This window comes from Atheta coriaria, unplaced genomic scaffold, assembly GCF_025399875.1.
Source record: "Atheta coriaria isolate IRGN ID8LTWV9N9 unplaced genomic scaffold, Caltech_Dcor_3.1 hic_scaffold_6_pilon, whole genome shotgun sequence".
NCBI lineage: Eukaryota > Metazoa > Arthropoda > Insecta > Coleoptera > Staphylinidae > Dalotia > Dalotia coriaria.
In genome coordinates, this window is record NW_027045448.1 from 537,022 (window position 1) to 549,004 (window position 11,983).

Below are 11,983 nucleotides of genomic sequence, written 5' to 3' on the forward strand. Positions count from 1 at the left end.
CCTCGCACTCGTACCTGCGAGCTTTTTCCCGAAACGTACGAAAACCGAGAGGGTGGATGAATTACGACTACATTCCTTTGCAGAACTATAACTACAGGCATCACCAAAAGTGAAAACCACTAAAAATATCACTTTGGACTAAAACTTAAAACACATTATTTTTATATAGAATGTTATTATTAGGCAAATATACCTACATATAAACGGACTTCACTGCTAGAGTCTAGAGTAGGTACAGTTTGAGTTCGGAACACGTATTTTGAAATAGAGACTGAGGCAGAGGCTGGAATTTCGTTCCGTCGTTCGGTGTGGTTTGGAGTGGTGGGGAAACGTTCATCTCGGGCGCCGTTGGTGGGGATTCCGGAGCTTTTCCGGCGATGTTCCTCCGGTACCAGTAGCAGCTTTCAGTAGTGCGATGCGTTGCGTTGTGTGCGGAGCTCCTCGCGTGAATTAACACGACGTGTTCGACGTTACGTACGTAAAATTAATCATCGATTGTGCTAAAGTTTATCGAACTAAATTAAATCATTTATAAACAATTTACGTTTAAATTTGTGCTTTGTTTATACAATTGTGAGTGCACTTGGATACATCATTCGACTATTAATCATCAGATAATATTGTAAGTATTTTATTGTAAACGCAAATAAATATAGCAACGTCGGTAGACTTGTCATCAAAGTCTTAAAATTTTGTATAGTCACGTGTGGAAATAACGCGATTTTGCGAAATGTCACGTACAACCAACGAACTCAGGCACTTTGGGTACTTTTGGGCACTTGTATTGAGGGTTTCTAGGGATGAGCGATCAATTGCTGTGAGTTTGTTTAGACTGCGATCACGTTGTTTACACTAGCGTCGGGGATGGTACGCCGAACGACGTGAGGGAGAACGGAGAAAAAAATCATCTTAAACAGTCGTAAATTAAAGAATAACGGTGGCTTGTTAGGTTTTTATGCCGGCGAACAGCCAAGTGATGCTTCTTGTGCGCTACCCTTGGAGACCATAAAGTTTCAACACTCGGGCGGTTCCTTCTACAACCCCGAAATTTATTAATTTTAATTTGGCCGTAAATATTTTCCGCGGTGTCTTCGCATTAGCTAGGTGGAGAAATATGGCGTCAAGCTTCGCTTTTAAAAAAAGGTTTGAATTATGAGATTATAAATTGAATGTGCTCGTAAATCTGTTAGAAATTTTTAATTAAGAAGAATATTTTCTTACGACAGCATCTTAAGACTAGTATTTGGTTTTGGGCTCTAGGTTTCGATGGAAAGTAGAAGCTGATATATGTGAACGCGGAAACATTTTCACACTGCTAATTGGCGAAGTTTCTGGTAAATTTATAGCTTATGACTTGTCATGATTCTCGGATTTTTTAAAAACCAATTTCATTATTTCTAGGATATCAAGATATCTGATTTCAATTATATTTATTAATTTTTAAAGTGGAGCTCAAAGCAAATATCATTATCTATATACAATTGAAGTATTTTTCATTAAATAAACATGTGATTTATTTTATTATCAAGTTCATTCTAATCAGTCAATGTCAACATGGAACCAAATATCAACATACATTTTTAAATAACGCGTATCTGCATGTTTGACAATCTACAAAACGTCATCTCACCCCAACTGATGGCACGCCGAGAATCTTCAGGCTAGGCCTAGGATTTAGTGATTTAGTTGAGTCTAAATTTATACATAATTCCAATGCAGACATGTCGTGTAAACGTTCTCGTGCGTCTACAAGTATGAAATACATACAGCAATGTCGAACGGTAGTCGCGCAATCGAAGGAATGCATTTAATGCGTGCGAGTGAGGAGACTAGGCGTCAACCCCACTCGCAACACGCCGAAAATAAAAATAAAACCAAGAATGTCTTTTTTATGGCCGAGGCATAAAATTTAAAATATTATTACAGCGAGCGCGGGGCGCTTAGGCACGTCAATGGTATGGGCATGGCGCACGCTCATAATCCATATCGAAGGAGTTATGTTTGTACACATTTGTATTATGACTGCACCGCGGTGCACCTCGCTATACACGCATACCGCAAACACGAACACATCATCCACAACCATAAGTACAACTTGCATACGTTTACCGACCGACCAAAAGCAAGTCAATGCATCGGTGTACACTCAAGTTTAATATAAATCGACTTTTATTAAAATGTTTTATGAGGATAATTTAAGATCGAGATTGCGTGCGCGTTGCGAGAAGGCATCGACACGGAACAAATGGGATACGCTGGGGTGCATTCATGTGCGTACACAAGTCTGCGACGCAAATGTCTATTTTGTCCGCAGAAATATTACCAACTGATGGGGAAATCAACTCCCCTCTTCAAATTGTACAAATTGTAATATCAAAACAATGCTTCCAAGAAATTTTAAAGCAACTCTATATTTTCGAAGATATCCAGTTGTCGTCTATATTTCACTATGAAAAAAAAAACGTGAAGGTAAAAAGACGCCACCAAAACTTCCACAGTTTTTTTACTCTACACTGGAGCACCCTTATTTTTTACCAGTATAAATATCAAATTACATCCAACAGTGCACAGTGGCTGGAAAAAAAAACCGCCTCAACATTATCATCAGACATGTCCGGCAACAGCCACCGCAACACGATGCGCGTTGATACTGTGATACGTCAGTTGTGTCTGTAACTCTGTATCTTCTTCTTTTACACAAACATCCTTAAAACTTTCAAGCGTGTAAATAATCATGACATGTTTACGAGCGCCGGCGTGCGCGTATTTACCGAAGGCGCGTGCGTTTTGTGACTTTTGTTGCCGGCGTGTCTCGGAAAAGGAAATAATAACTCAATACCTAGTTTGCTCTCCAAGAACGCACAAATCAGTGAAACGGCAACAAGGTATACATATTCCATGGATTACTCATACATCAGGTTGTGTATGTATTGTCTATGAAGAAACAATGTAGAAATGTATGATGTAGGCTATTGAACTGCGTTATGATACCTTTAATCATGATAGTAAATAAGGCGTTGATACGAGCTGTAATTTCAACGTTATGATAATCGTGAGGTTATTAAATGCCCTTCGGGATGCGTTTTATCTTTCCACTCTTGCTGTCATTAATCCAGCGGCGTGCTTGCGTTGTAATATCGAAGATCATCATGAGCACGCCTCGTCGATTCTTCTACCCCGCTAGCAACTAGCCCCCTAAAACACCGAACGCGTGAGGCAATTTAATAATAGACCTTGTTTTCGTCGTTCTTCAGGTGTGAATAATTGTTTGATGGTAATACATTAAACGGTTCCGATCCTAATGCGCGATAATGATACGAATATCACGACTCAAATGGAGCACCCGCCATGAGAGAAAATATTATGATGAGATTCACACCCGGAGCGATGATGCTCTTTATGCTTTCTTTTGTGTTTTCGTTTTATTTCATTTACGTTAACGAGATGCACCAGCGAAACGATTTTCGTTCATTATATTATTTTTTATCTCATGATTTGGTAATAGCAGAGCTATGTAGAGATGAGTATGCTTTTTTTATTTCCGGCGGCAGGCCGTTAATGACGGTGATTTCCTAAGTCGCTTGGTTTGCCTCAGCGGTTGGTTAGCTGATCCTTGCTTACCTAACGCAATTAAGCAATTTTCTCGGTGGTAAATCCGCTTACAGGCAATTAGTATGTTTGCTTAAAGCTAAACGCACACTTGCTCAGCATATGTGTGACATATGAGAACAGGCAGAGGCGCTCATGAATATAACACAATGGATGGCGCGCCGATTAAAATTGAAAAGCTGGAAAAGCTCTAAAGCCACACACGCAGCTTCCGCTACGGCACAGGTAATACCGATTTTCGGGTGAAAATCGCCTGGCTTTTGTTTTATTTTCCAGTGAAATTTCCATCACAGTGTTTGGGGTGCGTTTCGAAAAACTGATACGTTGTCATGGCAACAGGTGCTTACCATTTCTGTATCGTTTGCAAACCGCAAAAATCGTGAATTTCTGCTGTCTATCTATTTATGCTAGTAGCGCGATTGTTGTATGTTTGATTCTTCGAAGTCGTATATTAACATTCAAGTTTATTGCTGGTTCTGGAAACAAATAAATGAACGGTCGCGACACGTCGAAAATAATTACGCGGCACGAACGGCACAAAGCGTCCGTGAAATTGAAGCGCGCCGCCGTCCCTGTGCTTTACGAGCCCGCGCTATGGAGCCCGCGAAAGAGATTAGTCAAGGTATGCTTCAGCATAAATTTTATATTCATAAGGCGATTATGTTTCTTTTTGTTACTGCGCCGGGGAAACATTTTCGGTCCTCTTAAAATGTGATTTAGTAGGCTTATGATCGAAGTTAGCTCAGAGCAAAACATTCACGGACGCTGCAGATAAATATAAAAATGAGGAAACAAAGCGGATGAAAGCTGCGCGATAGCAACGCGAAACACACAGAAATAATAATGGGCGCGGGCGTGTATAAAAAATAATCGCAATCGCGCGAGAGGAACGCAAATGTATTGTAAGTAAATCTGGCCGGGTCGCTTGTTTGTTTGTTCCCCTTCGTGCTTGGCGGCAATCCACGTCGATTCATTCACGGACGCGACTCGCAGACAGCGAGCCCGAGTCTCGCCGACCGCCTCCTCCACGCTTAGATTTATAACAAGCTTTATCGATCTGTATCGGAAAGCTCGAGCGGCACGCCAAACGCCGCGCGGCCGACAGTCGAGACGCACATAAATCCAACGTGTAGGCCTGCCTCTGGCGGCAGCGGCGGAAAAAGAAGGTGGTTCCCGCTCGAAAAAGATTCTTACCGTCTGCTGGATGCAATGTGGCTTCTTGCCTCGTACTCTTATTATTGTTTGTTGCTTCGCGCACCGGTAAATAATGGCTCGATGAGAGGCCCGTGATAACTTGGGAGCTTTAGCAGTCTCATCTATCTTCTTCGCTGCGACACATCGCCGATCGCAACCAGGGAGGACGTGCCGCGGCCGGTGCAACAAAGCGTAAATTATAAATAAAATAAATGCGAGCACAATGCAACCGCACGCTTTTGAACCACTGCGCACTTTTGCTATTTATACGAGCACTTTGTGGAGTGCCCGTCGTGAAGAGCCAACCGCAAATTGCCGGGGTCAGCCAATTATAAATCATGCAATAGTTGAGCACTCAAACGGCGCACGCTTCCAGACGTTCGTGTGACGCATTAGTGCCACTTTTATTATAGGGCAATCAGAAACACTGCTCTGTTCGTAATTTGTGACTTTTTCTACACACTTGGCAGGTGTTTTGGATACAATGTCAGACTTTGCACTTAACGGCCTAAAATGCTCAATCAACTACAACAAATGTTAAATGTTTGGGTAATTCTTTGTTTCATTATAGTGCCTATTTATAAATTAAGAGGAAAAATGATGTAGATGCATGTTTTCTTCAAACTACAAGTCTAAATCTGTTTGGGAGGAAATAAATTCATTCATTATCGGCGTACCAGACAGCGGCAGCGCATTGGTAAATTAATACGCTAGATAAACCCGCTTTATAGAAACCACTCGAGTTTATTTTTTCTCTACTTTCTTCTCGCTTCAAACAGCAGTCGAACCGCAAGATGATTAACACCGACCCGAGCGAAAAAAAACGTCTATAAAAATGTACGCTTCATTTACCGCATTTCGTTCCTCACTTAATCCCAAGTGTCTACCATCCAGACTTATCAAAGGAGTAAAACCTGAAAGCGAGGAATTAAGCCAGTGCCGCGGTAGGTCTTTTTGTCCGGCGTATTCCTGTGCGCGGACGCGAATGAAAAGATACATAAAACGCGACGTGACATAATTACCAAATAAACGGAAATATGAGTGAAATATAAAGTGGAAAGTGAGCGACGAGCACGGGGCAACAGGAACACGCGTTTCGAAGCATTTTTTAAACGTCACTGGAAGCCTGCTTAGTTTTACTCACAGGCGCGCACGCGGTTTTTGTTTTGCGGTCATGTGTGCGCACGAGCAAGCCGACGAACGCCGCATGTGTTAACCATATGAAAAGCAAAGAGGAGGAGTACTTTGATCCGTGGAATGCCATTTTAGCGTCCGCTCCTCGGTAAATTATTGTCGCGCGTCGGAATTCACCTTCGTCGCTTGTCTCCAGCTTGCGGCGGCGGCGTTGGTTATGCGTTTTTCACTACCAGCAGTAGCAACAGCAGCGGGAGCCATTCATTCCGTTTCGCTCTCGTTTGGAACTGCTCGACGGCAGGCAGCTGTATATAATTGTCATAAAATTAATAGAGTTAACATGACAGCGGGCGAGGGACGGTAAATATCGGTGTAATAGTTAAGTACGCAGTTAGTGCCAATTTTAACTGGTTTATGCCTTGTCTCTCGCCGGTTTTACGCATGCTGCCATTTTCTTAAACAAGACTCCCAGCTGTTTACCAAGACGAGTATTTTTATATCGGGGTGGTCCATGATTATTCTCAGCCGGTGAATGAAGTTTCTTGATATTGATTTCTGGCGCACGTGCTTCTAACGCAGCTAAATGTGACAGTGCAAGGAAGTGCGAGACTTAGACTGATATCTATTGATGTTTTATGTATGAGTTGTGGTCATTGTGCGCAGTAGAAGGCGGTGGACAGTGAATAAGCCCACATAAAACGCGCGTCTCCTAGAATCACTCATCGAATATAAGAGATAAACATCTTTCTCATTTCACTGGTGGCTTTGAAACGTCTCTCTGCTCTTGGCAACGAATTCTTGGTTCGCGCGTCCGTTATGTTCTCGCGAGAACAGCAGTGGCTTTGTGCGTTCCCAACAGCTGACGGTGTCAGAAGCGCGGTTAATTAGATTTTTTTAAGGACGTAATTACACATTTTGATAAGAAACGACGACGGGCGCAGCCGGCGTCGCTCGTCGGAGATATTACCAAAGTCATAATTTAAGATAAGCGCGCGGCGAGTGTCCCACGTTTCCCTCCCGACTTCTATCCGCCGTCACTTCACAGCAAAGCGAGAGAATTTATAATTTTAAATTATGATTTAGAAGTGGATGGGCTATGATTTTTTCAATGAAAGCACCCGCATCCTTTCGGCGTGAAGCTTAGTAAAAGTTAATGCTAAGCCGGAACGTTGCGCAATACAAAAGGGAACGCAGAATACAAATATTTATCATTATTGTTGGCTTGGCATGAATTCATGTGAAGTAAGCCTTGGTTAGAGTTGAAGGAAAATGGCCAGAAGTAAAACAGAGCACAAAACACAGGCCGAGATTCTGGAGATTGTGTGAAGCGAAAGCAAGTTATTAACGGTTGCCCGATCAAAAGGGTTTCTTAGCTGCGTGCGGTTTTTGCTCGCGTCCTCATTCCGGACATAATGAAGTCTAAGCAGCGATGACGCTAAGCGAGCAAACGCACGACGATAACGAAACCTCATATCCTTCCGCATCCATGGCACAAGATATCAAATTATGCTGGATTCTAATATAATATCAGTGGGTTTTCTTCGACTTGGGTCTTTGACTGTTGCCACTCTAATCTTAATAAAGTACGATGTAGCCTCGTCTAATCTTTGACCACAAGTCGCTTCTATTTCACTTTAATTAAATGTTGGATTCTACTATTGTTCCAGATGAAATAGTGAAAAGACGGAAAGTGGTGTGACGACGACGATCAAGGAAACGTGTTCATGATGGCGCGTGGCGACAACCGGACGGCCATCATGCTTGCAGTCAAAGTAGTGTTGGTGCTTCTCGGGATTACCGTAACAGATGGAATGGACCCTTGTAAGTATTGTAAATTGTTCCCGCTAGAAAGTTAAAAGAGCACGTCGAGGGCGAGCAAAGAGGGATGTGGAATATTTGCATGTCACAGGGGCGCCGTTTTGCACTAGGTAGAGCGTAGTTAGTGGGTGCGCTTACCTTTTGTGTAAACGCTCAAAGCGTCTAATAAAAGCGTGCGCGCGAGTGCACTATTTGCATTTTATACAATATTAGAAAAAGTTTCATTAGCCGTCTTGTAGAGCAAACACAAAGCGACATTTGAAAAATCCCAAATTGCCGCTCCGAGCTTCTTTTCGCTGCTTCTACAATTGCTAAACTCGTTTCGTGCAATTGCTGGAGTACAAATTGTGTGTTTGTCTTTCCAGCTCAGTGCATCGCACCGCTGGGCATGGAGACTGGCGACATCAGAGACGAGGACATAAAAGCCAGTTCATCCTTCGATCATTTGAACGTTGGCCCACAGCATGGCAGGTAAATTGTTATTGTTCTTGCATATCCGGGAATGTCCATTGTTAATCGTGTGCGTGTGTGGTTTTTGCTTGTTGTTACAGAGTGCGTTTGGAATTGCATGGAGGTGCGTGGTGCCCACAAGAACCGGCGACCACCGAATTAAAGGAATGGCTGGAAATTGACTTCCGCAGTGTGCACTTGATAACCGCATCCGAAATACAAGGCCGATTTGGTAATGGGCAAGGCGCGGAATTTGCCGAACACTATATGTTGGAATACTGGCGACCACGACTATCGAAATGGATCCGTTACAGAAACAGGCAGAACGAGGAAGTGCTCACGGGCAACATAAACACGTACTTGGAGAAAAAGAATGAGCTCGATCCGCCCATCATCGCCAGTAAAGTTCGTTTCTTCCCCTACAGTTATCACAAGCGTACGGTGTGCATGCGCGTGGAACTGTATGGATGCAAATGGACTGACGGGATCGTGAGTTACTCAATGCCCCAGGGTGACAAGAAGGGTCAGAACTGGGAGTTCTACGACACGGCGTACGACGGCCATTGGGACGGGGAAAAGTTGCGTCACGGTCTCGGCCACTTGACAGACGGAAAGGTCGCGCCCGAAGACTTCAAAGTGCCGCTCTACGATCACGAGGTGCAGGGCTGGGTCGGCTGGAAGAACGACTCGCGCGAGAATCGACCCATCGAAATCACCTTCGAGTTCGACAAAGTGCGCGAGTTCAGTGCCGTGCACATCTATGCAAACAATCAGTTCACGAAAGACGTGCAAGTGTTCTCATCCGCGACAGTGCAGTTTAGCGTGGGTGGAAAAATCTACAAAGGCGAACCGATCACCTACGATTACATGGAAGATTGCATCTTCGAGACGCCGCACAACATCAGCATCAAGCTGCATCATCGTGTCGGGCGGTTTGTCAAGCTGCAGTTGCACTTCGCCAACCGTTGGATGCTCCTAAGCGAAATCACCTTTGACTCCACAGTCGTCACAGGCAACTTTACGGAGGAAGAAGAGGACATCGATTCGTATTACGAGCAGGATACAATTCAGCGAGATCAGATCGCAACGCCCGGTTTCGATAATAACAAGAATCTTGTGAGTGCTGTGAATACGCCCACGCCATTAGGCCAGTATTTGGGCATCGTGGTCGGCTTTCTGGCGGTGATTATCGTACTGATGCTGGGTGGTGTTGCGTTCATTTGCATTCAGCACCGCAGGTACAAGTCGTCGCCACGGCCGTCGCAGGTGCCAGGCGGATGCGATAAGGCGGCATTATACCGCGAACCACCGGATCCGGAATATGCGGTACCGCTGCAACAACCACAGCAATCGCCGCGCGCCCCACCAATGATGCACAATTTCTTCCCGAAGCCGCCGTCTATACCCCCACCTTCGGAACGTTATTACGCCGCCACGGAGATTTGCAATACGGGCTTCGTACCGCCACCACCACCTACATCCACACCGCCTCCGGTCCGGTTGAGTCGGCAACCACGCTACGCGTCGAATCCGCGTGCGTTCATGAACGCCTAGGATTTCTATCGATGTAATAACTGTGATAATACTACCTAACTAATGTAACCATTAAATTATCAACCGCCCCTTGAATGGAACCCTTTGACACACGGAAGCTCACACTACTTAAACTTTAATGTTAACGAACGTGAATACCTAATCAACGTGCTTCTTACAGGTAGCGACCCTTAATTTATTCGGAACAAAACGCCCAAAATGTAATGAACTAATTATTTATAGACATCGAAACTCCGCACGAACAAAAAAGAGAATATTATCGAACCAAGAAGGCTGACTATTACCAAAACTATTGTGTTAACTTGCTCGTTTTAACAATAACGATAAGAAATGAACTATGTTTAATGTTAATTACGAGACACAAATGACAAAAAAGATAACTGGACTATAAATTAGATAGAGATATTCGTAAATCCGTTACAATGGCTTTATACGCATACATATTATGTATATTCGACAATCTGTCACTTGAATGTGGTCTATCTTAGTTGTACTATTATTCATAACGTCATTTCATAATCGAAGCGATGACTCAAGCCATTTATTGTAAATATGAGATAAAATGGTATTTGCTCGACGGCTGGTGTCGAGAAAACCGAACTAACGACGGCCCTATTTAGCTAAATATTGTTTTTACCTTTGTACATATCCTATACATATAATTAAGATGCATAAATTGTAAATAAACTATTAAATGAGAAATGGACTTTTCTTCTTTTACAGCAGCCACCATTAGCATACTAATTGAAGCATTAAATTTGCACAAAAATGTTCTTCAGTAACTAATCAATATGCGCGCAACGCGTGGACGCGAACATTAATCAATCTGGTAATTGCTAATAAGAAATGTTTTCATTAGCAGTTTGCGCTTGTGCGTCCGCTGTTAAAGGTCTGCTTGTTTTTCTCGTCGGTGGAGCAGCTTAAGAGAGTAAATATTCATAAGTGGTGAATGTTGATTGTGTGAAGTGAGAATGCACGAGATGATGGCAGGTCGTGTCGTAACCGCCTGTTTGAAGCATAGCAAGAACACAAGAACAAGTAGCAAAAGTTCATTAATTTCACGTTTAATACGCTCGACATGTTCGATGCCTTATTTCGCCCAAGGACTTGCTGATGTATTTGCAGTAAAACAGTGTAAGGAGCCTGAATCGCTGGGTTTTTCATTAGGCTGTGTTATGCGGCCCCAGTCATCATTTCAATTTCATGTCCTAACTGTAAACAACAAGTCTTCTGGCAAAATAGCAATTTCTTGGAACAGAAGATGGAAAGTTTGATGATGGCTACTGTAAACTTTCTGTGTTTCTTGGCAAGTTCTGCTTCTGAATTGGAATCGTCTTTATGAAACACACGACAGATGGACTCTACAACATTATAATGCACTACTTAAACGAAAACTGTTTTTATTAATTTAACATTTGATTTGATGCGAAACATCAACCGAAGGAGTTGTGAAACAAGAATCTGCGTTTGAAGTGTTTGTTTGTTCTGGGTTTCTACTTGCTAGTATAGAACGATTACCAAGTGAAGCGGAGCAACCCCTTCTGTTGTCAAAAGTTTAGGTTTTGCTTTGGTTGCAGGACGTTTTGCGAAATTACTTTTCGATTTGTTTTTGCTCGTTCCGTCGCTGCGGCGTCTGTAACGAATAGTTAAAGGGGCGCCATTCGTAAAGTGGTAAATTTAATTAACAAACCTAATTATCCTCAAACTGCGCCGGCATCGCTTCTCGTGGCCCACGCGATATTCGCAGACACGTTAATTCGATAAAACAAATCCGGAAATTTGCGCAAATACTACGCGCTGCGTCCGAAAACGAACGCCGCATTAACGGTGAGCGGTGAATTTAATTCGTTGACACTCGACTCCAGTCCGGGCACACATAATTCCCGAAAAACGAATAACGACTCTGCCATTCGCGAGTTTTGTGTTCAGCTGGTACCTCAACGCTCTAAAGCTCACGCGCGGGTATTCATTAAAATCGTTTTTATTAAGTTATGCCAGAAGCACTGGCAGGCAGCATGGAAGTGCTGCTGAGGAAATTAGTCGAATTAGGTAATGGGGAAGACGGTTGAGGGGCATGGGCGGTGGGTGCCTGCCTGCGCTCAGATTTCGTCGAAAAGAGAGAACGTGCCCGATGCCCTACGACGCTGAACGCGTTTCGCTTCGTTCGTTTTACATCTCCCACAAGAATCCAAGAAACGAATAAGGATTTTAATGAAATTGGCTG

General features: G+C 43.3%; 1 protein-coding gene across 1 annotated transcript; it reads left to right on the plus strand.

The window, feature by feature from the left end:
- The first annotated feature begins 413 nt into the window (after nucleotides 1–413).
- LOC135793694 (discoidin domain-containing receptor 2-like) lies at nucleotides 414–10,461 on the plus strand. The gene is made up of 4 exons (XM_065304758.1): nucleotides 414–622; nucleotides 7,605–7,758; nucleotides 8,121–8,226; nucleotides 8,307–10,461. The coding sequence occupies exons 2-4, from the start codon at nucleotides 7,662–7,664 to the stop codon at nucleotides 9,757–9,759; spliced, it is 1,656 nt and encodes a 551-aa protein (XP_065160830.1). The 5' UTR covers nucleotides 414–622; nucleotides 7,605–7,661; the 3' UTR covers nucleotides 9,760–10,461.
- Nucleotides 10,462–11,983: the final 1,522 nt, after the last annotated feature.

Excerpts from the sequence above, each read along its gene's own strand:
- LOC135793694 (XM_065304758.1), top strand. The coding sequence starts at position 7,662 with ATGATGGCGCGTGGCGACAACCGGACGGCCATCATGCTTGCAGTCAAA. Across the intron at positions 7,759-8,120 it reads AACAGATGGAATGGACCCTT|CTCAGTGCATCGCACCGCTG; the intron begins GTAAGTATTGTA and ends TTGTCTTTCCAG. Across the intron at positions 8,227-8,306 it reads GTTGGCCCACAGCATGGCAG|AGTGCGTTTGGAATTGCATG; the intron begins GTAAATTGTTAT and ends TTGTTGTTACAG.